Source organism: Astyanax mexicanus, chromosome 22 (genome assembly GCF_023375975.1).
Source record: "Astyanax mexicanus isolate ESR-SI-001 chromosome 22, AstMex3_surface, whole genome shotgun sequence".
In the NCBI taxonomy this organism is placed as follows: Eukaryota; Metazoa; Chordata; class Actinopteri; order Characiformes; family Acestrorhamphidae; genus Astyanax; species Astyanax mexicanus.
The window spans coordinates 10,711,144-10,734,748 of record NC_064429.1 but is presented as its reverse complement, the minus strand read 5'-3'; the positions used below and the strand labels follow the sequence as shown (position 1 = coordinate 10,734,748).

The window sequence follows — 23,605 nt, the reverse complement described above, 5'->3', positions numbered from 1 at the left end:
ACTGAGTCACAAGCTGGATTTTATTAAACACACAGTGGGTTTAATTTATGTTTTGATTCAGAGAAGAGTCTTTTTAACCAGCTATCAGAAACAATCTCATCACAGTTTACATGGTTAGTTACCTTTCTTTTAGAAAAATCTCCGTATATCCAGATTAGTTTTAACGACAGCTGCTCCGACTAGCTGCCTGAATTCACAGCGAGGGGAGGGGCGGGGCTTCCCCCACACTAAACAGCTCTCCGCAAAACCAGCAAGCTGATTGGCTGTTTCTCCTGAAAGGCGGGACTTTCTCCTTGAACCGACACCACGATTGGTTAAGAGACACACAGCGGTCAGTGCATTGTCGCCTGTGGCCTATATATTTTTTTATTTAGTATAATACGGGAAATTTACGGGAAAATACTAATACGGGAGGACGGCGGGAAAGAGGAGTAAAATACGGTAGTGATTTAAGAAACTTTTGCAAGAGCAACTTTTAAGAGATTAAACTTCGCATAGTTCCTTAATTTCTGGTCACATGTCCTTATCATTTTATCAGTTAGTGCAAAATATATCACACATCCTGGTACTTTAATGTAGTAATATATTTGGCCGTGCTGATATTCTATATATTTTTATAAAAAGCTGTGAAAGTTTAGTTTCCAGGACAGGTAAAGATGAATTAGCATTTCTGAACATTTTGCCTGATCTCTAATCAGCTGAATCTCTGCGCTACATCAGTGTTTAACTCTAAATGTACTCAATAGGTGATGATGATAATAGTGGTGATGGTGATGGTGATGATGATGGTGATGACTGTGGTGACGGCTCTGTGGCCGTATGACTCAGACTCCTCACTTCCTCCACACTCAGAAGGTCAGCGGGTGATGAAACCTCAGCGCAACACGAACTGACCGTTACTTTACTTTTTAGTTTTTCTTTTATTTAGTCAAAAGTTTGGACAGAACTTCTCTCTTTCTTTTTCATTTCTGACACCAATCTTTACAATATTTACATTAATAATTAATACTCAGTATTACTGCTGTGCGATATGATGATAAATATCGTGGGGATGATACCGTTTCTACAGTAATCTCATCAATTATTCATGCAAATATATAAAGTAAGCTACGATGAAATGTATTGGTGTGGTCACTTTGCATCAACTTGGTTTATATAAGTTATAATAAAGTAATCTTCGCGATAAAAAGCTTCATAATGTGGTAAATGTGCGACGTGACGCTGCTTTACGTTATTTGACAGACACTTTAAAATTTAAAATGTTAATCAAGTTTATTTTGATAACTCAATTTAAATACCTGTATAATTTTGAATAAATTAGCCACTGCATCTACCTCATCTGTTTTTTATCATTTGTTACATATTGCTGCAATAAAAAGGTAGTAATTCTTATTTGTAAAAGTTGGGTTTAATGTCACTTTGAAATAAAGTTGGAAAAAAAGGAAGCAATATTATTATTTTGTCATATTTTTTGAAGAATAACTGAAAACATACTCAAATGTGGTATATCATGATATATATCGTTATCGTGATGTAAAAAAATTCCATATCGTGATATATGATTTTTCCCATATCGCCCAGCACTATTCAGTACTGTGTTTTGAAAAAGCGATACATTTCCGTATTGCATAACAAAATATTGCGATATGATACTGATACAATATTTTTTTACACCTCTAGTTTTTATTGTACAGTACTGTGCAAAAGTTTTAAACTCCAAAGCAAATTACACAAAGTACAATAATCCATTTATCTCAGCAATTTGAGCGTTTTCACCTGAAAAAACACCACATATGATTTAAACAGATGCAAATAAACGCCGATACAGTAAAACGTATGAAGGAATCTCTCATTTTTAACTATAAGTATGTTTTATATCCTGTGAGCCGAGCTAAAGAACAAAGTGTAGAGATTCCAGATTTCTCCTGGATGCTCCTCAGACAGCATGTGTTTATTTTATTATGTTCAGTTCCGTCAGCAGCTCACCTGATTTACTTTAACACATTTACCAGTAATTTACCACCAAACCAGGTGTTGATTAATATGATGAGAACTAGAAATAAATAACTCTATTAAACTCAGATTAAGAGGAGGAGAGATTAGGAGATGTTTAGAGGTTTTAAGGAAAACTTTTTTAGCTTTTTGTAAAACTGATGTTTGTATTCATTGTAATACTGATTTAATGTGTTTTACTGAAATAAAAAAACAGAAACTTACTGCACAGATAAGAAGCTTTTTCTTTACTGAAATTCCCACAGGTGCTTAAAACATTTACACAATACAAAAAATACATCTGAATCAGAACAAAGAGTTGAATAGAAAAGACTGAATCAAAATAAAAAACTTGTGATTCGTGACTCACTGAATCACTTCCTAAATAATCTGAATCTAATCAAAGCAGAGTCAGAGTTTAGAGATTTACACCCATCCCAGAGTTCTTCTTTTACACAATAAAACTGTGTGTGTGTGTGTGTGTGTGTGTGTGTTTGTAAGTGTGTGTGTTAGTGTGTGTGTGTGTGTGAGGTTCCCGTGGGTGGGGTGTGTGTTGTGAAAGACACACTGCTGTTGAGATTCTCCTGCAAGTCCCTGCGTGTTTTTTTTAACAGCCCTGAGCTGCATGGGTGTGTGACTGTGTGTGTTAGTGTGTGTGTGTTTGTGAGAGAAAGAGTGTGTGTGTGTGTGTGTGCTGTAGTTTTGTATGGAGTGTGAGGCTCACAATCAGGACATGAGGAGAGGAGTAAACACTGCTGAATATTAACGTGAGTGTGTGTTCTGTGTTTTACACTGCTTTAAAAGTTTTAACGTGTGTGTGTGTGTGTATGTGAGTGTGTGTGTGTGTGTGCGTGAGTGTGTGTATGACTGCACTGCTGGTTGGGATTAGTTGGGTTTGAGGACTCAGGTTAACAGAATGTGAATTATACACTGGTTGTACAATTGATTCCAGAGCTCTGATTGGTTGAACTGTTTTTTGAACATTAGTGAATGGTGTATTTTTGGTGAACGGTGTATAGGGATAGTGATAGTGATTTAAAGCCAGGCACTAGTGTGTGTGTGACATAATCTACTATGAAAAGTACCAACACAGTGCAATACAGAACAATATAGACAATATAAAGTGTAAATGTGCAATAAATTGTGCAACAGAATTAAAACACTGCAATAAATACAATAAATACAGCAGACGCGAGACAGTTTAACACACAGGACAGTTTAAATGTGTATACTAGTGAAGATTAGGTGTAGGGAAGTGTAACATATAGAACATACATTATCACAGCAGTTACTGAGGTAGAGTTTAGTGGACACAACTTATATTATATTGCTGATGGGTATAGAGACATTTCAGTCTCTGTGTAGTGTGTGGGTGTGTGTGTGTGTGGGGGGGGGGGGGGTAAATGGGGGGTTCAGTTAAGTCACTGTGTGTTGAGGACAGGGTTGCCAGGTCCAACAAAAATATCCAGCCCAAATTCAGTCTACAAGCCGCCCTTCAGAAGCTTAAACTACACTCTAAAAAACAGAGGTACGATATGAGTACTTTTTTGTTCTCAAAGGTACACTCTTCATAATTGTACCCTCAAAGGTACAGTATTGGTCTTTACAGGGTAAGATTTGTTCCCTCTGAAGTACAAAGTAAATTCTAACAGCTATAAGTACAGATTTGTACCATTTAACCTGCTGCCAAAGGGTACATTCAGTCTTAAACAATATATATTTTAATTGCACATTTTTTATTTAAAAGCCAGAGAATTTTGGATCATTAAGTTTTTGTCACATATACAGTTTATGATAATGTTACAATCTTTATAATCTTTACTGGCACAAAAACCATGGGTACAAAAAAGGACTTTCACTGAAAGGTACTTTTTTGTACCTCAATATAACGTACAGCCCCAGCGACAAGCTTTATACTCTTTTAAGTACAAATCTGTACTTATATTTCTTAGTGTGTAGCCCAAAATATCTTATCTGTTATCATATCTAACTCTGAGTGTACGACTTAGTATTGAGTTAAGGTATTTATTATCAGTATTGCTATTTATCATTATAATACTGTCATTAACAATATTATAATAACAATATATTATAACATATCCCAGTCAAGAACATTTAATAGTAATATAATTTCTCGTTCCTTTTCACGCTGTCCTCCTTTATGTCCTTATGTTCTCCTGGTTCTTATTATTGTATTTAGTGTAGACTTGTACAGGTTTGCCTGCTGTGTTGGCGTAACATCCAAGGCAACACACACTTTTTTTTTGGTGGCCGTGATAATTTTATAAAATAAATTAACTAAAGTAGCCCAAAAAAATTCACCCAGCCACCCCTGAATTTTACCCGCAACTGGCAAACCTGGCAACTCTGGTTGAGGAGTCTGATGGTCTGTGGGCAGAAGCTGTTTCAGATTCTCGGTGAGTGGAGGCTCGGAGTCTCCGGTATCTTGTTTGAAGACACTGTGTAAAGGAAGGGATGGGTGGGGTCCTCCACAATGCTGGTGGGTTTACGGATGCAGCGCACTATCCGCTGTAGGGTGTTTTACGTTCTGAGATTGCAGTTGCAGTGCCTCTGTAGAACACTGTGAGGACGGGATGTGGGAGATGTTCATAAAACAAAAAACGTAAAATCTACTGTTTAGTTCTAGTTCTGAAGAACTGGCATTTAGCATTGATTAAAATTAGTTTTATTAGAATAATAATCAATAACTGCAAGAATAAGAAGAACCAGGATCTATATATTAGATTGCAAGTGGTAATTAGTGGGTTGAAGCACTTTTGGAAGCCTTTTTTTAAATAAGAAAAGTTTAGAATGTCCTCCATTTAAAAAAAAATAAATATAGAAGTCTAATATAGAGGTGGGACATTATATTGATTTTGCGATATAATCTGGACTCGCCCCTCAATAAATCCGTGCTTGCTGGTACTTGATTAATTATGAGTATTTTATTCTCTTCAGTAACATAGAGAATTATATTGTTAAATATTGAATATCAGAGAATCACATTATCATACAGCCGCAGTTTGTCATGTGTTGCTTGTTTGCTGGTTCACAGCAGTAAAGTTGGTTTATTAATCCACACGGACGCTGTAAGTGAACATTGTGTGTGAAATCAATATAATAAATGTCAGGATTTGGGTCGTTTCAGTTTAATGGGTTTAGTAAATAAAAAAATAAGAAGAGTTAAGGAGTGTTTATCAGACCGGAGCTGTTTCTTCTCCTTCTCACTTCAGTCCAGCTTCCTTCTATTGTTCCAGCTCTCAGCGGCTAATCCCTCACTTCTCCATTCTCCCTCCAGTTACCAGCACAACTCTGAGGGTTGTGAAATCCCGGGAGGCGGGGCTTAGTGAGCTGCATAATCACCCTGAGAACGTCTGAGTTAAAGGTAGATATATAGCAGTAAATCATACTGAAACACAAACACACACTGATTATATATACACACTGAAACACCTACAGAGTTGAGCAACTTTAAAAAATTCCAGCGAACGTCTCAGAAAGTTACTGTAATAAGTAATAAGTGTGAGTCAGCTGTTTCACACACTCGAATGAGGCTTGATCTGTCATAAAAGACAATATATGAATGATATATTCAAATAAATTATTGCTAAGAATACAATTAGTGTTATATTTAGACTTTATTATAACACAGATGTATCATAAAAAAAAAAAAAAAAGTTCTCAGTTAACAATAGGCCCTATTTTAGCGGTCTATAGGCAGTGAGTCAGTGTGTCTTTGCTATCGTAACCACGGGAAAAGTACACCTTGCACAGCTCAAAATGCAAAAAAAGGCATGTACTAATTCTCTTAATTATTAATCATGGATGTGGTTACTTTTGGGCATAACGTAAAAATAAACCAATAAGAGTGTCTCTTGCTCATCATTTCCTTTATGATTTAAGAATCAGATGAGCTCTGTCTATGGTGGATTGCTATTGTAACGGTGCAGCTACCTGGACGTGTTCAACAAACTCTTCTCAGCAGAGGAAACTGAGCTGCTGGTTGACGCTGTGAAGGAGCTCCAGCAGCTCATTTACGGGAACAGCAATGTTATTTTATTTACTATTCTGTTTATTGTTGATGTAAATGGTGTGTTACCAAGATAGCGATGAACATCTGACTATTGACTGTTTATTTTCAGGGTTTTAATCAGTCAGTGGTGCACCTGTGTTTTCCATTGCCAAGATAAACAAGCAAAACTCCATATATTTAGCCTACCTGAACACACCTCATTTCCAGAACACCACGCCCATATTGCATATATATATATATATATATATATATATATATATATATATATATATATATATATATATATATATATATATATATATATAAATTAGTAGTATACAGTCGGCTCAGCAGCTCGTGTGTGTGTGAAAGAGAGAGAGAGAGAGCTCATGGTAAAGGTTAATAATAGTTGCAGAGATCGATAAGAAGTGGTTATAACACACACACACACTTTTACACACACACACACACAAACACACACACTCTTACACACATATACACACACTCACACAAAAGCCCCTCTGTGTCTCCATATGAGAGTCATTTCACACACAGGCTCTGTGTTTGAATACCTTGTTGTCTAGAAAGAAAGCAAAACACACACACACACACACACACACACACACACACACTCGTAGTTCTGTGCTTAACGAGGTTGTTTAAAAAGATGCCTGCAGCTCAGTATATACATGCTTGTGTGTGTGTGTGTGTATGTGTGTGTGTGTGTGTGTTTGTGTGTGTGTGGTGTGTGTTTGTTTGTGTGTGTGTGTGTGTGTTTAAGAGTGTGTGTGTAGCAAGTCCCCAGTCTGTCCTTCAGTAAACAGTTAAACTCCTTCCATCGTATAAAATTCTCTGCTTTATTAAGTGTATAAATTGAGTGCACAATAGAGACACAGCCTGTATTTTCCTTGGGGACTACTTTTTGTTGCCGCACAGCACCCTGCAGCACGTATCCCTCCACCCTGTTAATTATATGGGAAATTTAAAACAGATTTTAGCGCCAAACTTTCCTCAGAACGCTGGAAAAAGTGTCATATGTGGTATTTATTGTTTTATTAGTTCTCTATAAATATTGTTATTATTGTATTTTTAGACTTTGTATATTTATCTATATATTTATAGTTTTTACCTTGCTTTTTTGCTTCGTTGAGAAATTGGGCAAATATTGAAGATACAAATATAAAATATGTTTATTTAATACTTTTTTTTGCATATTTTTAACTTAAGTAAGGTAGCAAAGTATTTGTACTTGATACTTCTGATCAATCACTAAACTGCAGTGTGAAACTGTTCAAAACTAAATTAATAAATGTACAGAATATATAGAAAATATAGAGAATATGATATTTATATTCTTTAATATCCCCCCACTGCCCTGTTACAGCTTTACAGAGAACATTCTCACACACACACACACACACACAAACACACGTCACTGAAATATAAACTCTATTAATAATATATAAAAAATACACGCCCACTCCAGGGGGGTGGAGCTACTCCTCAGCCCCGTGCTGTGTGTGTTGTGATAAGCACAGTGTTATTCTGAGACCGGAGTGTGTGTGTGTGTGTGTGTGTGTGTGTGTGTGTGTGTGTGTGTGTGTATGAGTTTGGTAGATGGTACAGTTCGGAGCACATGGAGCTGATTTAGGGTTATTATGGGATGTAATTGGAAACACACGGCTGGGTTATCTCCTCACTGTTTCTCCCTGTTCTGAATATAAATCATTCACTCCTATCAGATTCCAAATATACGTAAAAACTGTCTACAGGTAATAATTCAGGACCCAGTATGAATTATACAGTGCATACTGTGTATTAGTATTCACTATAAATAATTTAGTCTCTACTATGGTTTTTTCATTTTCCACTATGATCTATTCAATATTTACTATTCAGCTATATAGTACTTGCTATAAATATTGTGTATCTACTGTGTATTTTTCTGTACTTGCTATGAATCTTGTGGCATCCACTATGAATTATTCAGTGTCAGATCTATTCAAAATTAACTCTAGATTATTCAGTATCCACTATGAATATTCTATATGAATTATTGAGTATCTATTATGATTATTCAGTATCTACTATGAATTATTCAGTATCTACTATGAATTATTCAGTATCCACTATGAATATTCTGTAGCTAATTATTCAGTATTTAATATGACTTATTTAGTATGAATTATTTAGTATCTACTATAAAAAATAATCTACTCTAAATATTTAATATTTACTATTAATATTCAGTATTCACTATAATCTATTCAGTGTCTACTATAAATTAGTTAGTATTTACTATGAATTATATAGTATATACTTTAAGTCATTCAGTATTCACTATAATCTATTCAGTATTTAAAGTTTTTGATATATTGTTTAATATGTTCTATAAATCATTCAGTATTTAGTGTGTATAAGAGTATGTGGTGTAGTTATATAAAAAAGGATCAGTAGTGTATACATCAGGTTATAGATGTAGGTTACGTTACTTAAGTAAAGATTTTGGCTGGAGTAAATATTTTAATTTTTTTACAGAAATATATGAACTTTCTACTCATTACATTTTAAAAACAGCCTCGTTACTCCTATTTCTTTGGCTTTATTTTTTCTCCTTACATTACTTTTACTTTCATACTTTAAGTAGTTTTAAAACCAGTACTTTTACAGAGTACTTTTTACTTAAAGAGTAAAAAGCTTGAGTTGATTCTTCTTCAACTTCTACAGAAATATTTTATTAAACTCTAGTATCTATACTCTATTCTACCTACAGAGTAATGAATGAAGACACTGTACAGGTGGTGTTGGTGGTGGTGTGCAGTGTGAAGCTGCAGTTGCTGTGGTTGTGGGTTTGGGTGAATAGAGATGGGTCAGGGGGGATGAGTTGATCTGTTAGAGTATGGTGAGTAATTGGAAAGTATTTATTGTGGTAGTTTTGAGCATGTGGTGATCAGCTTAAAGAAAAGCAGGTCAGGTTGTGGGTGTTTCTGTACAGAGTGAAAGATTTCTGGAGAATCGAGACCACAGAATCTACCCCAGCTCCACTTTCTCCTCCTGACCTTAATACCCCTAAACACTATAAAACTACAGTATCAGAATTAACTGTACTGCTAAACCCTGTTAACTTCTTTAACTTTACCCTGGAGCCACACGGCTAATGTAGCTCTAAACAGCAAGCTTGTAGATAAATACACTAAATGTGCAATTTTTTTTTTAGCTATGCTAACACACACTTCAAACAATTCTTCTAAAAGTGTGTTTTACACAGTGTTAGAAATCACACACTCCAGAGTATTAGAGATTAACCCCTACTGAATCCCTCCACATGCCTTGTGGAGAGTGTGTAATCATTTAGCCCTACAGTGGTCTAGAGCACTGCCACTATGATCTGGAGTTCGCTGGTTCGAATCCAGGTCATGCAGCTTGCCTTCAGCTGCCGGAGCCCAGAGAGAGCACAATTGGTCTTTCCCCTCATCACTGCTATTTAAACGATGCAGGAATGTGTTAAAATAGGCTGTTGATGGGGTGTAAGATAGAACCCCTTGTCTTGGCTCTAGAAGTCTACAAAGACTACAGCGCTAGTTAGCAACATGCTAATTGCTGCAGTATTTATTTAAAGCGCTTGCACTCACAGATCCAGTGTGAAACTAAATAAATCTAATTGAAGTAAGAGGCAATTTAAACAGCCAATCACCCAACTTACTCATTAGGACTCCCCCTATCACTAGTGATGCTCCAACACCAGGAGGGTTAAAAAGACCAGCACACGCCTCCTCCGACACTTGTGAAGTCAGACTCCGCCTCTTTTTGAACCTTTTTGCTGAGTAGCATCACAGCCCTTACGCTTGGAGGAAAGCAGCGCAGCGAAAAGTTTCTGATACATCAGCTCACAGATGCAGCCTTGTCCTGATCCACATCACCCTACGAGTGATGAGGGGAAGAGAGAGCGCCATCTACTGTACCCACCCAGAGAGAGCAAGACCAACAACTGTGCTCTCTCGGGGCTCCGGTAGCTGATGGCAGCAAGCTACATGAACAGAATCTGAACCACATGGAGCCCCTGAGAGGTGATTTTTAATCAAGTTCATTGTTTTATTTAGCGCAGAGTTTTGCAGTAGGTGTGTTACTCTGGGATGGGTATATGTTTGAGAGGGTGCAGCAGCTCCATCAGCTGGAAAAAGTGAAGCGCTGTGGGAGAGTTACGGGTAAAGTTTTACAGGTTTTGGGTTCACACAGCTTTCCAGCGGAAAAACGGAGAACGTTCTGGATTGTACAGAAACAGAGCGACCGTCTGACATTCAGCTCTCCGCTCCACACAGGGATGTAATGGAAACACTGTTAGCGAGGTGTGTGTATGTGTGTATGTTGTATGGGTGTGTGTGTGTGTGTTCATTTTAAAACACACATTCCTGAACACACACATGTGGTTTCTATAAATAAGCTGAGGAGTGAAGTCAGGCTGGAATTCTGGCCAGAAGGAAAAGGGTGGTGGTGAAAAAAGCTAATGGTTGGTTTTCCGAGCTGGGAATCTCCAAATGTGTGTGTGTGTGTGTGTGTGTGATTTGACAGAACCCTAATAATAATAAAGCCGGTCTTTGTATTGAGGAGGAGCAGCTCAGTGGTCCTTGGTGTAAAACCACACTCTAATCATTAACCCTTAACAGTAATAGTTAAAGCTAAAGCTAACAAACCACATACTGCTTTTATATATTTACTTCCAGCCTCATATTCTCTCTGAATTAATGTGTAAAAGAACCACTTTCTACTCCTTACATTTTAACCCTTGTGTGGTGTTCGGGTCTGTGGGCCTGTTTTCATTTTTCATCAAATGATACTAAAAAAATATTTTTTCTAACTCAAACTCATTGGCATTGGCTTCTTTTTTGTGAAAAACATATATCAAAACACATTTTCGATAAACACACACTGTACACCCCCTGTCATGGCTAGTACAGAATGCAGACACGTGCAGATACTGATAAAAGATTGTTTATTATAAAATAAACAGATGTAAAACGTAGTCGGTACAGAAAAATAGGTAATCACCAATAACAGGAGCAACGTATACAAAACCATACCATAAACGAGAGACAGTCCAGAGTTCATACACGAGAGATCCAATGTCAGAGGTAATCCAAGAGGCAGTAGTGAAAACACAGTCCAGGTAATACACAGGCAATCCAAATATTAGAGGCAAAGGCAATAATAGGCGTCGAGAAAACAAAGGCAAGGTCATACACGAGATAAACTGAGACAAGAGATATAGAACGCTTTGTAATGAGGAGAACCTACAATACGCGGCGTGGGTGTTTGTGTGGAGTGCTCTTATATAGTGCCAGTAATCAGTATTCGGGACTTCCTGGAGGAAGCAGGTGAGGTGTCACGTGATCAGGTGTGTGCGTGATGTCAGCAGGTGGTGCATTCTGGGTAGTGTAGTTGTTAACCTGAGAACCTCCGTTAGAGCTGGGTGTGGAAGGGACAGAGGAGCTAACAGCACCAGACGTGACACCCCCCCCTACACATTTATATTACATACAGTATGTTTGGCCAAGGGCTAATAAACATTGCTTCATTTGTAAATTAGCACTTTTTGAAAGAAATGTAACGTAAGAAAGGTAAAGGGCAAATATTAAGCATGTAAGCTGTTTATATTGCTTGCAATTTAGGTGAAGCAAGCATGTGTAAAGCATTTTAATGTAAAATTGCTTAAATTTGCTGAATTAAGTAACAAAGTAAACGAGTAACAAAAATATAGTGTACACAGGGGTTAATAAAAACAGCCTCGTTACTCCTATTTACTCATTTCAGCTTCTCATCGTTCAATAAAACCCCTATCCAGATAAATCTCTCCTTTATCCAGATAGAGTGAATCTGATTGTGATTGGATGTAGAGAAGTATAAACATATACCATTCCGACTCCCTATTGGTTTATACTGTGATCTATTATCACACCTGCAATGGCTTTTTTATCCCCTTACATTACTTTTACTTTTATACTTTAAGTAGTTTTGAATCCAGTACTTTTTTTAACACTTTTACTTAAAGAGTAAAAAGCTTGAGTTGATTCTTCAACTTCTACAGAAGTATTTTATTAAACTCTAGTACCTATACTCTATTCTACCTACAGAGTAATGAACTGTCTATCTGTCTGTCTCTCTGATATCTGGTATATCACACTGCTGAATACAGATTTTCTGTGTGTGTTTTCTCAGGTGAATGATGGTCAGATGAGAGGTCAGAGGTCAAATCTGCAGCCATGTCGTTCTTTGGCCTTGACTGTGTGAAGAAGAAAGAGAAAGGTAACACACACATACACATATATCCTCTAAACTAGTGCTGGGTAGGGGTGGGCGATATGGCTCTAAAATAATATCACAATATTTCAGGGTATTTTTGCGATAGCGATTTACTTGGCGATATAGGAAAACAGAAAAATAATTAATTAATTTCAGGACTATAGTATAATAGTATAACAGAACAATCATAATGTGGCTAAATAAATAATATAGCAAAAAATAATGTAATGCAGCAAAAAATATTGCAGAATATTTAGTGCATGCATATAAACTACAAACTAAAACTTATATTATACAATAAATCATACATCTAAAGCTTCACAATAAATAATAGACTACTTTTAAGACAGAACATCTCTATTATCACAATATGGATTTTTAATATCATGATATTTCTGTGTCACAATATATTGTATATGATATAATATTGCCCACCCTAGTGCTGGGCGATATGGGAAAAATCATATATCATGATAACGATATATATCATGATATACCACATTTGAGCATGTTTTCAGTTATTCTTTGAGAAAAATATGACAAAATAATATCACTGCTTATTTTTTTCCAACTTTATTTCAAAGTGACATTAAACCAAACTTTCACAAATCAGAATTACTACCTTTTAGTGCAGCAATATATATATATATATATATATATATATATATATATATATATATATATATATATATATATGTATCAGATGAAAACAGATGAGGTAGATGCAGTAGATAATTTTTTCAAAAGAACAATGCGTCTCCATTGTTCAGCTCTCAGGAGTTTAATAACGTAAAACACACACGAAATCCTGATTTACCTTCTAGGAATAAGTGCTTTCTAAGAGTTCTACGTGATATTATTCCCTTATAATGGGGCGCTCGACAATACGGCACATTTATACTGGTTTGATTATACTGGTGGTGAACTTCACACTGTGTAACCAGTGAAACTCGTATCTGTTGGTTCTACAGAGACGGAGAGGAAGATCCGGGCCAACGACCGGGAATACAACCACTCCTTCAGATACGCGGTGAGTGAGTCTTTGCTATCATAACAACAGGAAAAGTATGATATCTAATATATTGTTTGGTATCTGTTTGTGTGTTTCTGTGGTTAGTCACTGATTAAAGTGTGTGATGTGTGTATCCGCTCTGGCTGACCTTTCCTTGACCCCTGTGTCCTCCGCACCACCTCACACTCTTAATATGAAACAGAAACACGCTAATAGATGCTATTATAGAGTTTAAACTGCAGAAATATGTCTCAGTGAGTAAATGTGTGTGTGTGTGTTCATTATCTCCTGCAGACCAACGCCATCAAAACCTCCAAATACAATCTGCTGACCTTCCTGCCCCTCAACCTGTTCGAACAGTTCCAGAGGATCGCAAACGCCTACTTCCTCTGCCTCCTCGTCCTGCAGGTACACGACCAAAACAAGACAACATGTATTACTATCAAATTACTATAAAAACCAAGACAATTCTCACTACAAATACTGTTAAGACCAAAAAATTATATAAGGCACATTATGGGACACTAGAAAGGAACAGGGGAGTCTCCATGTTTTCCATCATATTAAGCAGGTCTTGTCATCGCAGGGAGGAGTGGTAGGTTATCTAAATGAAATAAAGCTAAGCTAAGTAGCCAAAACTGTAATTATAAAAAAAACACTTTCTTTTAAAGTCAAAAGAGTGCTGGATGTTAATCTACACAGATTTCTCTCCTAAAAACTGTTTATTTGGGTGAGTAAAGCACTTCTGTTTATTTACAGTAAACTTCGATTCCTGAATTTCTGAAGCACTAAGCGCTTGACAGCAAAAGAGCTAGAGCTTAGCATGGTTAGGGGCTAATGCTAATCCTGCTCCAGCGTTGCTTTTTTTCGGGGTTAGTAGGGGGATACAGGCCGATATACTTACCTCTGAAAGGCGAAAGAACTAGCTCTTAGCTGCTAATGCTAATACTGCTCCAGACTTAGTGCTCCTGTATAACTCTGTACTTCAGTGGAGTGGCTTAACTGCTCCTTAATACCTGACTGATAGAATTTATACATAAGGAGCACCGGATTATAAGGAGCACTGATGATTTTGGAGAAAATTAAAGGATTTTAAGTGCAGCTTATAGTGCAAAAAATAAAAAAGTCCAAAAAAGTTAAAGACCAAGTACAAACAATACTGTCCAATCCAAGAGGAGTATTAGGTGTCCACTGTTTAAGAACAAGAGAAGGTCTAATACAGTCTGGGGAGACGTTTCTGATAAAGTGGCCGCGGTGTCTGTAGCTGTGTGTGATCTCAGTGGGGTGCAGAGTGAAACTGTGTGTTGAAATAGGGAAGTGTCAGTCAGAGACAGGAAGTAGGATCCTCTGAACAGGAAGTTCTCAGAGTAAACATATTTTGTGGGTGTTTATAAATCGGGTGATGTGCTGAGAGTGTTTAACCTCAGCAGCTGATGACCAAACCCAGAGACTGCTGATCCTCACATAATCACACGCCTTGTACTCTCTTTTACTTTTAGTGACATCTGCTTAGTAAAATCTTTAAAAACTGCTCATAAAATATTTAATAACCTGTAAATAACATTCTTAATAACATGTGCATTACATCTCTAATAACATTATGGTAACATCCCTAAAAACCTGCTATTAACATGGCAAATTCTTAGTAACACCTATAATAACAATAGTAACATCTCTAATAACCTGCTAGTAACATCTTTAATAACGGCTTAGTTAAGTCTTTAAAAACTGCTAATAACATCTTTAATAACCTGTTAGTAACATCTCTGATTTACAGACTTGCTAGTAACATCTCTAACAAACTGCCAAAATCTCCAGTAAACATGCTAGCAATATCTCTAATAACCTGTTAGTAACATCTCTAATAACCTGCTAGTAACATTTTTAATAACTGCTTAGTTATGTCTTTAAAAACTGCTAACATAACATATAACATCTTTAATAACCTTTTAGTAACATCTCTGATTTAAAGACTTGCTAGTAACATCTCTAACAAACTGCCAACATCTCCACTAAACATGTTAGCAATATCTCTAATAACCTAATAGCAAAATCTATAACAATTTGCCAGCAACAGCTATAATGTCTGTAGTGAGCAGTTAGTGAGTATTGTGATATTACACACTGAGGCGGAGCTACAGTCTCTCATTAGGGTGATTATACTGGACTGTGTATTAATAACACTATAAATAAATATTACACACTGAAGAGGTGAAGCTACAGAGTGTATGTTTTAATGCGTAGATGTGTGTGTATAATTGATGTGTGTGTAATTAATGTGTGTATAGTTGTTGTGTGTATAATTGATGTTTGTATAGTTGTTGTGTGTATAATTGATGTGTGTATAATTAATGTGTGTATAATTGTTGTGTGTATAATTGTTGTGTGTGTATAATTGTTGTGTGTATAATTTGTGTGTGTGTATAATTTGTGTGTGTGTATAATTAATGTGTGTATAATTGTTGTGTGTGTATAATTGTTGTGTGTATAATTTGTGTGTGTATAATTTGTGTGTGTGTATAATTAATGTGTGTATAATTGTTGTGTGTGTATAATTGTTGTGTGTATAATTTGTGTGTGTATAATTTGTGTGTGTGTATAATTAATGTGTGTATAATTGTTGTGTGTGTATAATTGTTGTGTGTATAATTTGTGTGTGTGTATAATTAATGTGTGTATAATTGTTGTGTGTGTATGATTGGTGTGTGTTGTGTTGTAGGTGATTCCTGCTATCTCCTCTCTGTCCTGGTTCACGACTGTGGTGCCGCTGACGCTGGTGCTCACAGTCACTGCAGTGAAGGATGCTATTGATGATATCGTGAGTACAGGCGTGTGGTGTTTTGGGGCAGGAAATGGAATTAAAGTAACAGTGCAGTGTTATTAACAGAGACGAGTTACAGAGTGAAGGGTCAAATTAGGATGTTGTGGCTTTTATAACCTAACAGTGTTGTTTTTACTCACTGACAAAAAATAACACACCAAGAAGTTGACATATATTATATCAGAATTAAAAGATAATAATAGTTTTATTTACTGGGGGAAACTGTAATACTGTAACTGAAATCTTTAGTTTAGACTCTGTTGGTTCCTCTATGCTGGATATAAGATGAGATTGAGAGGGTTGGGTTTGGAGGTTCTACAGGTTCTGTATGGATCCTGCAGCACATTTACTTATTTACCCACAGATGTTGCTACAGCTGGGCCTGTAGATCCTGTAGCTCTACACTCGTAGGTTGAAGCTGAAGCTTATTACTACATTTAATTTATTTTATAGATTATAGCTATAAGGGTTATGGAGATCCAATCATGTTTTATTATCCTTCATTCTGGACTCCAAGAACTCACATCTGAAAGTTCTCTCTCACAGAATCGACACAGAAGTGATCGAAAGGTCAACAACCGCAAGGCCCAGGTGCTGATTGACGGAGAGTGAGTCATCATCACAAGCACTATTATAATCATCACTAAAATCACCTACATCATCATCCTCACTATTATAATTATCACTAAAATTGTAATCACTAAAATCATTTGTTTCATCATTATTCTCACTACAAACAATCTAATCACCATGCCTACCATCATTATCATCAGTTCACCATCAGGTCATGTGATCACCATTATCACCACCACCATCATCACAATCCCCTTCGTAATGTATCTAGTATCTTTTATTTCTATCCGTTGCTGCCTCTACTACCATGACTATCATACATCAATATAATTGCTATCATCACTGTCATGACATTCACTGTAACCTTTGTCATCACTATTACCACCATCTTTACTGTCACCTTCAGATCATCACGGTCACTGTCATCACCATCAGATAATAACCATCACCAATAACACACACCTATCACTATTATTCTTACCATTGTAAAAGGCAACATCACCACCCTGACCACAATCACTATAATCACCATCAAGAAAATATTCTTTACCCCCTCATAACTATTATCACTACCATGATCATCCAACACCATTTCCCTCATCACTGTTATTATCACCACCTTTACTACGATCACTACCATCATCTACACTGACATCAGTTTACTTTATTTTCATTATCATCTATTACTGTTATTACCATCACAATCATCACTGTTACCATCTTAACTCATTGTACTACTATCACTGATTTAACCATCACCATCATGATCACCATCACTATCACAGTGCACCTTTACATTTAAAAATGTTGGTATTTTGCTGATGCACTTTATCTCTCTCTCTTCTTTCTCTATCTATCTATCTATCTATCTATCTATCTATCTATCTATCTATCTATCTATCTATCTATCTATCTATCTATCTATCTATCTATCTATCTATCTATCTATCTATCTATCTATCTATCTATCTATCAGGCTCAGAAGTGAGAGATGGATGAATGTACAGGTTGGAGATATTATCCGTCTGGAGAACAACCAGTTTGTCACAGTGAGTTTAATTTAGTCCACCATGAGCCTGTGGTTTAGTGTGTACGTGTGTGTCTGTGCGTGTGTGTGTGTGTGTGTGTGTGTGTGTGTGTGTCTTATCTCCGGTTGCGTGACTAACCGAAGGATGACGCAAAGCCTCTTGTGAAACTCACTAAACCTAAAGTGTGAAAATGTGTTGAACAGATATTCACACAATTAAACACACTGTGGACAGAAGTATTGGGACACAGGAAACAATGCTTTTGTTGGAGTAACTGTTTCTACTAAGAGCAACAGTTAGAAAGGGCAGGATGTTGATCAGTATGAGCACCACCTCACCTCATCCCCAACTCGAAAAATTTTACATCAACAATAAACAGAATAGTAAATAAAATAACATTGCTGTTCCCGTAAATGAGCTGCTGGAGCTCCTTCACAGCGTCAACCAGCAGCTCAGTTTCCTCTGCTGAGAAGAGTTTGTTGAACACGTCCAGGTAGCTGCACCGTTAAAATAGCAATCCGCCAAAGTCAGAGCTCACCTGCTCTACTCTTAAAGAGAATGATGAGCAAGAGACACTCACCCATGATTAATTTAGAAAATCAATACATGCCTTTTGCTCATTTTGAGCACAAGTGTACTTTTCCTGTCATTACGATAGCAAAAACACACTGACACGCCATAAATGCAACTATACAATTCGCTGCATATTTAGTTATGTTTTAACTGGTGACATATATTCTCTCTCTCTTTCTCAGGCAGATTTGCTGTTGTTGTCGAGCAGTGAGCCTCTAAACCTGGTGTACATCGAAACCGCTGAGCTGGATGGGTGAGTGTGTGTGTTTCTGTGTATGTGTGTGTGTGCGTTAGTGTGTGTGTGTTAGTGAGTCTTAGTGCATGTTTCACCTCACCACATACAGAATAAGGCGAACTCTGTGGTTGACTGTATATATATATATATATATATATATATATATATATATATATATATATATATATATATATATATATATATATATATATATATATATATGTGTGTGTGTATGTGTGTGTATGTGTGTCTTTCTGTGTCTGTGTGAGTGTGTATGTGTATGTGTGTTAGTGTGTTTGTTAGTGTGTGAGTGTATTAGTTTGTGTGTTAGTGTATGTGTCTGTGTGTGTTAGTGTGTGTGTGTGTATGTCTTTCTCTGTATACGTGTGTGTTAGTGTGTGTGTGTGTGTGTGTGTGTGTGTGTGTATGTGAGTGTGTGAGTGTGTGTTAGAGCACGTTTCACCTCACCACATACAGACAAAAGAAAACTCTGTGGTTAACTATATGCGTGTCTTTCTCTGTACATGTATATGTGTGTGTGTGTGTGTGTTGTGTGTGTGTTGTGTGTGTGTGTGTGCAGGGAGACTAATCTGAAGGTGAAGCAGGCTCTGACAGTAACAGGAGAGATGGGAGGGAGCGTTGAGTCTCTGGCTGCTTTTAAAGGTTAGATTTTTAATCCGTCATCATTACACATCTTCTCTATAGAGCTTCAGTAAAGAGCCAAAACATTATGACCACACACAGATAATGGCGGTAATAGTGTTGGTGATGTAAAGATCTGGACAGTACGTGCAATGGTGATAAATAAACATTAATATATCACAGCAAACCGCTGCGTCTGTGAGGATTACGGTATAAACAGGGACGGTATTAATGAGGAAACTTCTGTTTAAATTATGAGTTGGAGTTATACTTAACCCACCATCCCTTCAAGGATAAAGCCACACCCCTCAGTAAAAATGGCCAATCAGCTGATTAATTGTTGATTATGCTGTAAGCAGAAGAGAGTTAGCAATAGTTCAGTTTTACTGAACGTGAGCGGCTGGTGGAGCAATGGAGACTTCAGAAGAGGAAACTCAGAGCTCAGTAGATCATTCACTCATAGTAAAAATAAAGAAACGAAGGAGTGACGTTTATGACTGAGCACTCTCTCTCGCTCTCTCTCTCTCTCTCTCTTTCTCTTTCTGACTGAAAGGAGAACGCATCACACCCACCCAGTTTAAAATGATTCTTCCGCATGCTAAATCCCCCAATCCCAAAACTTACAGACATAAGCTTTAACTATTGCTGTCTATAACGGTCATCACTATTATTATCATCATCACTTTATCAACCATTACTACCATCACTGACATTAATCCCAAAGTAACACAAGTTAGCCAATCAGCACAGAGAAAAAAGACAGGTTTTGAAGTTTTTAATGGTAATAACTGAATAATACACTATTATTTGACTATATACTCTCTCTCTCTCTCTTTCTCTCTCTTCTGTAGGGGAGGTGTGTTGTGAAGCTCCTAATAACAGATTGGACAGGTTTATGGGGACTCTGGTGTGGAAGGAGCAGAAGTATCCTCTGGATAATCAGTCTGTGCTGCTGAGGGGCTGCACTCTCAGAAACACTGACTGGTGCTTCGGCCTGGTGCTGTTCGCCGGTAATGTAATTATAATAGAGTATATACACAAATATACCATGATAATATGCCCAATATGTACACACACACATCAGAAAATAAATGTTTCCTAAAATAGTCGCTCCTAAAAGTCGGTCTTGTTTCATGCCAGACGTCTCAGCATGTAGAGAGTTGTAGAGGTTCCTAATGCTCCTCCTGCTATAATCCATCCCATAATAACTCCAATTATTCTCTATACACAGTAGCTGCAGATTGGGTGGTAGGGGTATAGGAGTGTTGATAGAGCCTCCAATAGAAACACATCCCACGTATTTCACATAAGATATAACCAGGCTCTGAGTTGTTTGTTTTATCTGCTCAGGCCCCGAGACCAAGCTGATGCAGAACTGTGGGAAATCGAGTTTTAAGAGGACGAGCATCGACCGTCTGATGAACATCCTCGTACTGTTTGTAGGTTTTAAGTCTTAATCAGCTGTAGGTCATCATACATCAGTTTTAAATGCTGAGAGAGCATCACCCCTGATCTCCTGTGATTGGTTGTGTGTTCTGCAGATCTTTGGGTTCCTGGTTCTGATGTGTATTATTCTGGCTGTGGGACATGGAATCTGGGAGAACTATGAAGGGTCTAAGGCGATGGGTTTTGTTCCGAGGACGGAGGACGTGGGCCCGGCCTTCTCAGCCTTCCTCACCTTCTGGTCCTACATCATCATCCTCAACACGGTGGTGCCCATCTCCCTCTACGTCAGGTACTGCCTCTCTATACTATATTATCATACAACTCTGGAGTTTCAAAGTTTCTCTGATTTTGCTATTTATAGGTTTATATTTAAGTAAAATGAACATTGTTGTTTTATTCTATAAACTACAGACAACATTTCTCCCAAATTCCAAATAAAAATATCATCATTTAGAGCATTTATTTGGCTGAAATAACAAGAAAGAGTTTTCAGACCTCAAATAATGTGGAAATGGAGGAGCTACTGAACACGATGTCATGTGACCGAGAAAACCTAAAACCTCACTGGTCCACCTGTTTTTTCAATTGCAGTCCAGATGCAGGAGTTTTATCACTAAAGAGTAGAAGTGAAATATTTTTCACAGACGTCCCCCTGAGATACTTATCCCGTCCGGATAGGGCTTTTGCTATCGTAACGGTGGGAAAAGTGTACCTTGGACAGCTTTGTCTCCAGAAAATTTAGTACAAAGATAACAGAATGATTAAAATAAATGCATTAAAAATAATAAATAAATAAATAAATAAATAAAAATAATCCACTTTGAGCTTTCAAAAAGAAATGTACACATATGAGATGGACCACAAAGAACCTTACTGTATGATTAGATGCTGAACAGGGCATTTTAAAGCTTTTTAATGTAAATTTGTATTATTTTTTTTATGTTTTCTTGTCTGTTTTGAACCAACTATGATGTGTGTGTGTGTATGTGTGTGTGTGTGTTACAGTATGGAGGTGATCCGGTTGGGGAACAGTTACTACATTAACTGGGACCGGCTGATGTATTACGGGCGCAGCGACACGCCAGCCGAGGCTCGAACCACCACCCTGAATGAGGAGCTGGGTCAGATCAGATACGTGTTCTCAGATAAAACCGGAACCCTCACCCAGAACATCATGACCTTCAACAAGTGCTCTATCAACGGCAAAACCTACGGTACCACACACACACACACACACACACACTAACACTATTACAGTGTACGGGTTTAATTCAGTGTGTGGTAGGATGCGCTGTGATGAAGGATGCTGATTGGATGCTGATTGGATGCTCTGTGTGTGTTTTGTGTCCTGCAGGAGACGTGTATGATCACTACACAGACCAGAGGCTGGAGATCACTGAGGTAGGTAGTTAACTAAGTTAAGTAAAGCTAAGCAAAGTAAACAAAACTGTAATAAAAGTAAAAAAAAAAAAAAAGAGTGCTGGATGTTAATCTACAAAGATTTCTGTCCTGAAAACTGTTTATTTGGGTGAGTAAAGTATTTAAAGTAAGCAGTAAGCTTAGATTCCCAAATTTCTCCAGCACTAAGGCTGGAGCATTAGCATTAGTGGCTAACCTCAAGTGGTGCTGGAGAACTAAACTGGAACTCCTGTATAACTCTGTACTTCAGTGGAGTGGCTTTACTGCTCCTTAATACCTGACTGATAGAATTCATACATAAGGAGCACCGGATTATAAGGTCCTCTGATGAGAGAATTAGTACATGCCTTTTGCGTGTTTCAATTTGCGCAAGGTGTACTTTTCCTGTCGTTATGATAGCAAAGACACACTGTCACGCCCTAAATCAAACTGCACAATATGCAATTGACGTCTCACCTATACATCACTAAGATATGACCCACAGTTTGTTTAGACTCTAGTAGGTTTTGCCACTCGAGGGCCAAAAAAGGTTCTCCTCTCACTGCACATTAAAAAGGTTCTCAGAGGTTTTGGTTTAGTGGTTTAGGTTTCTCTTGGTGAGAAATCATTGACGTCTAGACACGCTCCTCCTAGCCTACTAAAAGACATTATGCCAATTCTCATATTCTGTTTGGGATCCAACAGTGATATTATGTTTAAAGTGTGTGTGTGTGTTTAATGTGTGTGTAGGACATGATCCCGGTGGACTTCTCCTTTAACTCTCTTGCTGATCCGAAGTTCCAGTTCTACGACAGCAGCCTGCTGGAGGCGGTGAAGCTGGAAACGGTGGAGGTGCAGAGCTTCTTCAGACTGCTGGCTCTCTGCCACACCGTCATGCCCGAGGAGAAAAACAAGGGTCAGTAAGTGTGTGAGAGTGTGTGCACACTTCCTAAAGTATGTGTGTCACCTACAGTATAAATACAATATATGTAAAAGTTATATATATTCAGGATTTGATCCATTTGAATTCCCCTCTTATTCCCATTCCCACTGGTGGACTCTAGAGGGGGGGCAGGGGGGGCAACCGCCCCTACCCTAGTGACTCCATGCCCTAAAGTGCCCTCTATAGTGACTAAAAAAAAATTCAAAGTGCCCTACTGGCTTCTGTTCTAGTAAAGAAAAGTGATTGAGTGCCCCCTAGTGAACTTTCTTGCAATAAATTAAAATATATAAAAAGCCTCTAGATTATTAATTATAATGCATAATGTGAATAAAGTGTAGTTAATGGTTAATTACCTGCTCTTCTAATAAAGAGGTGCCACATTTAGTGGATTAAATGTGATGTGGTGCCCTATAGGTGTTCTGTGTCGATATATGGAATAAATTGTATTTAATTTTACAAGAAACAGAAACAATAATTTCCATTAATAAACGTCCATTCATTTATGATTTCAGTTTTAGTAAATATCATCAGTTATGGATTTTAAAAAGACAAAATTAAATGAATTTATTATGTCCACATGAATCACAAAAAACATAACTTTATCATGTCCATAATTTACATAATTTATTTATT

General features: G+C 37.2%; 1 protein-coding gene across 4 annotated transcripts in view; it reads left to right on the top strand.

Moving 5' to 3' along the window:
• The window catches only part of atp8b5a (ATPase phospholipid transporting 8B5a), a 39,451-nt gene that overhangs the window by 4,135 nt on the left and 11,711 nt on the right, over nt 1–23,605 (top strand). For 2 of the 4 annotated variants that reach the window (XM_049470255.1, XM_049470256.1), the window contains 14 exons: nt 12,218–12,304; nt 13,273–13,331; nt 13,608–13,721; nt 16,033–16,131; nt 16,681–16,742; nt 17,684–17,756; nt 18,491–18,561; nt 19,124–19,206; nt 20,037–20,195; nt 20,536–20,624; nt 20,727–20,920; nt 21,637–21,845; nt 21,986–22,032; nt 22,780–22,945. In XM_049470255.1, the coding sequence (XP_049326212.1) occupies nt 12,262–12,304; nt 13,273–13,331; nt 13,608–13,721; nt 16,033–16,131; nt 16,681–16,742; nt 17,684–17,756; nt 18,491–18,561; nt 19,124–19,206; nt 20,037–20,195; nt 20,536–20,624; nt 20,727–20,920; nt 21,637–21,845; nt 21,986–22,032; nt 22,780–22,945 (1,468 nt within the window). In that variant the 5' untranslated portion in view covers nt 12,218–12,261. Of the gene's footprint in view, nt 1–2,627; nt 2,760–5,290; nt 5,378–12,217; nt 12,305–13,272; nt 13,332–13,607; nt 13,722–16,032; nt 16,132–16,680; nt 16,743–17,683; nt 17,757–18,490; nt 18,562–19,123; nt 19,207–20,036; nt 20,196–20,535; nt 20,625–20,726; nt 20,921–21,636; nt 21,846–21,985; nt 22,033–22,779; nt 22,946–23,605 lie in introns of those variants that run through there. The other 2 variants (XM_022662534.2, XM_049470254.1) reach the window with 2 other exon arrangements.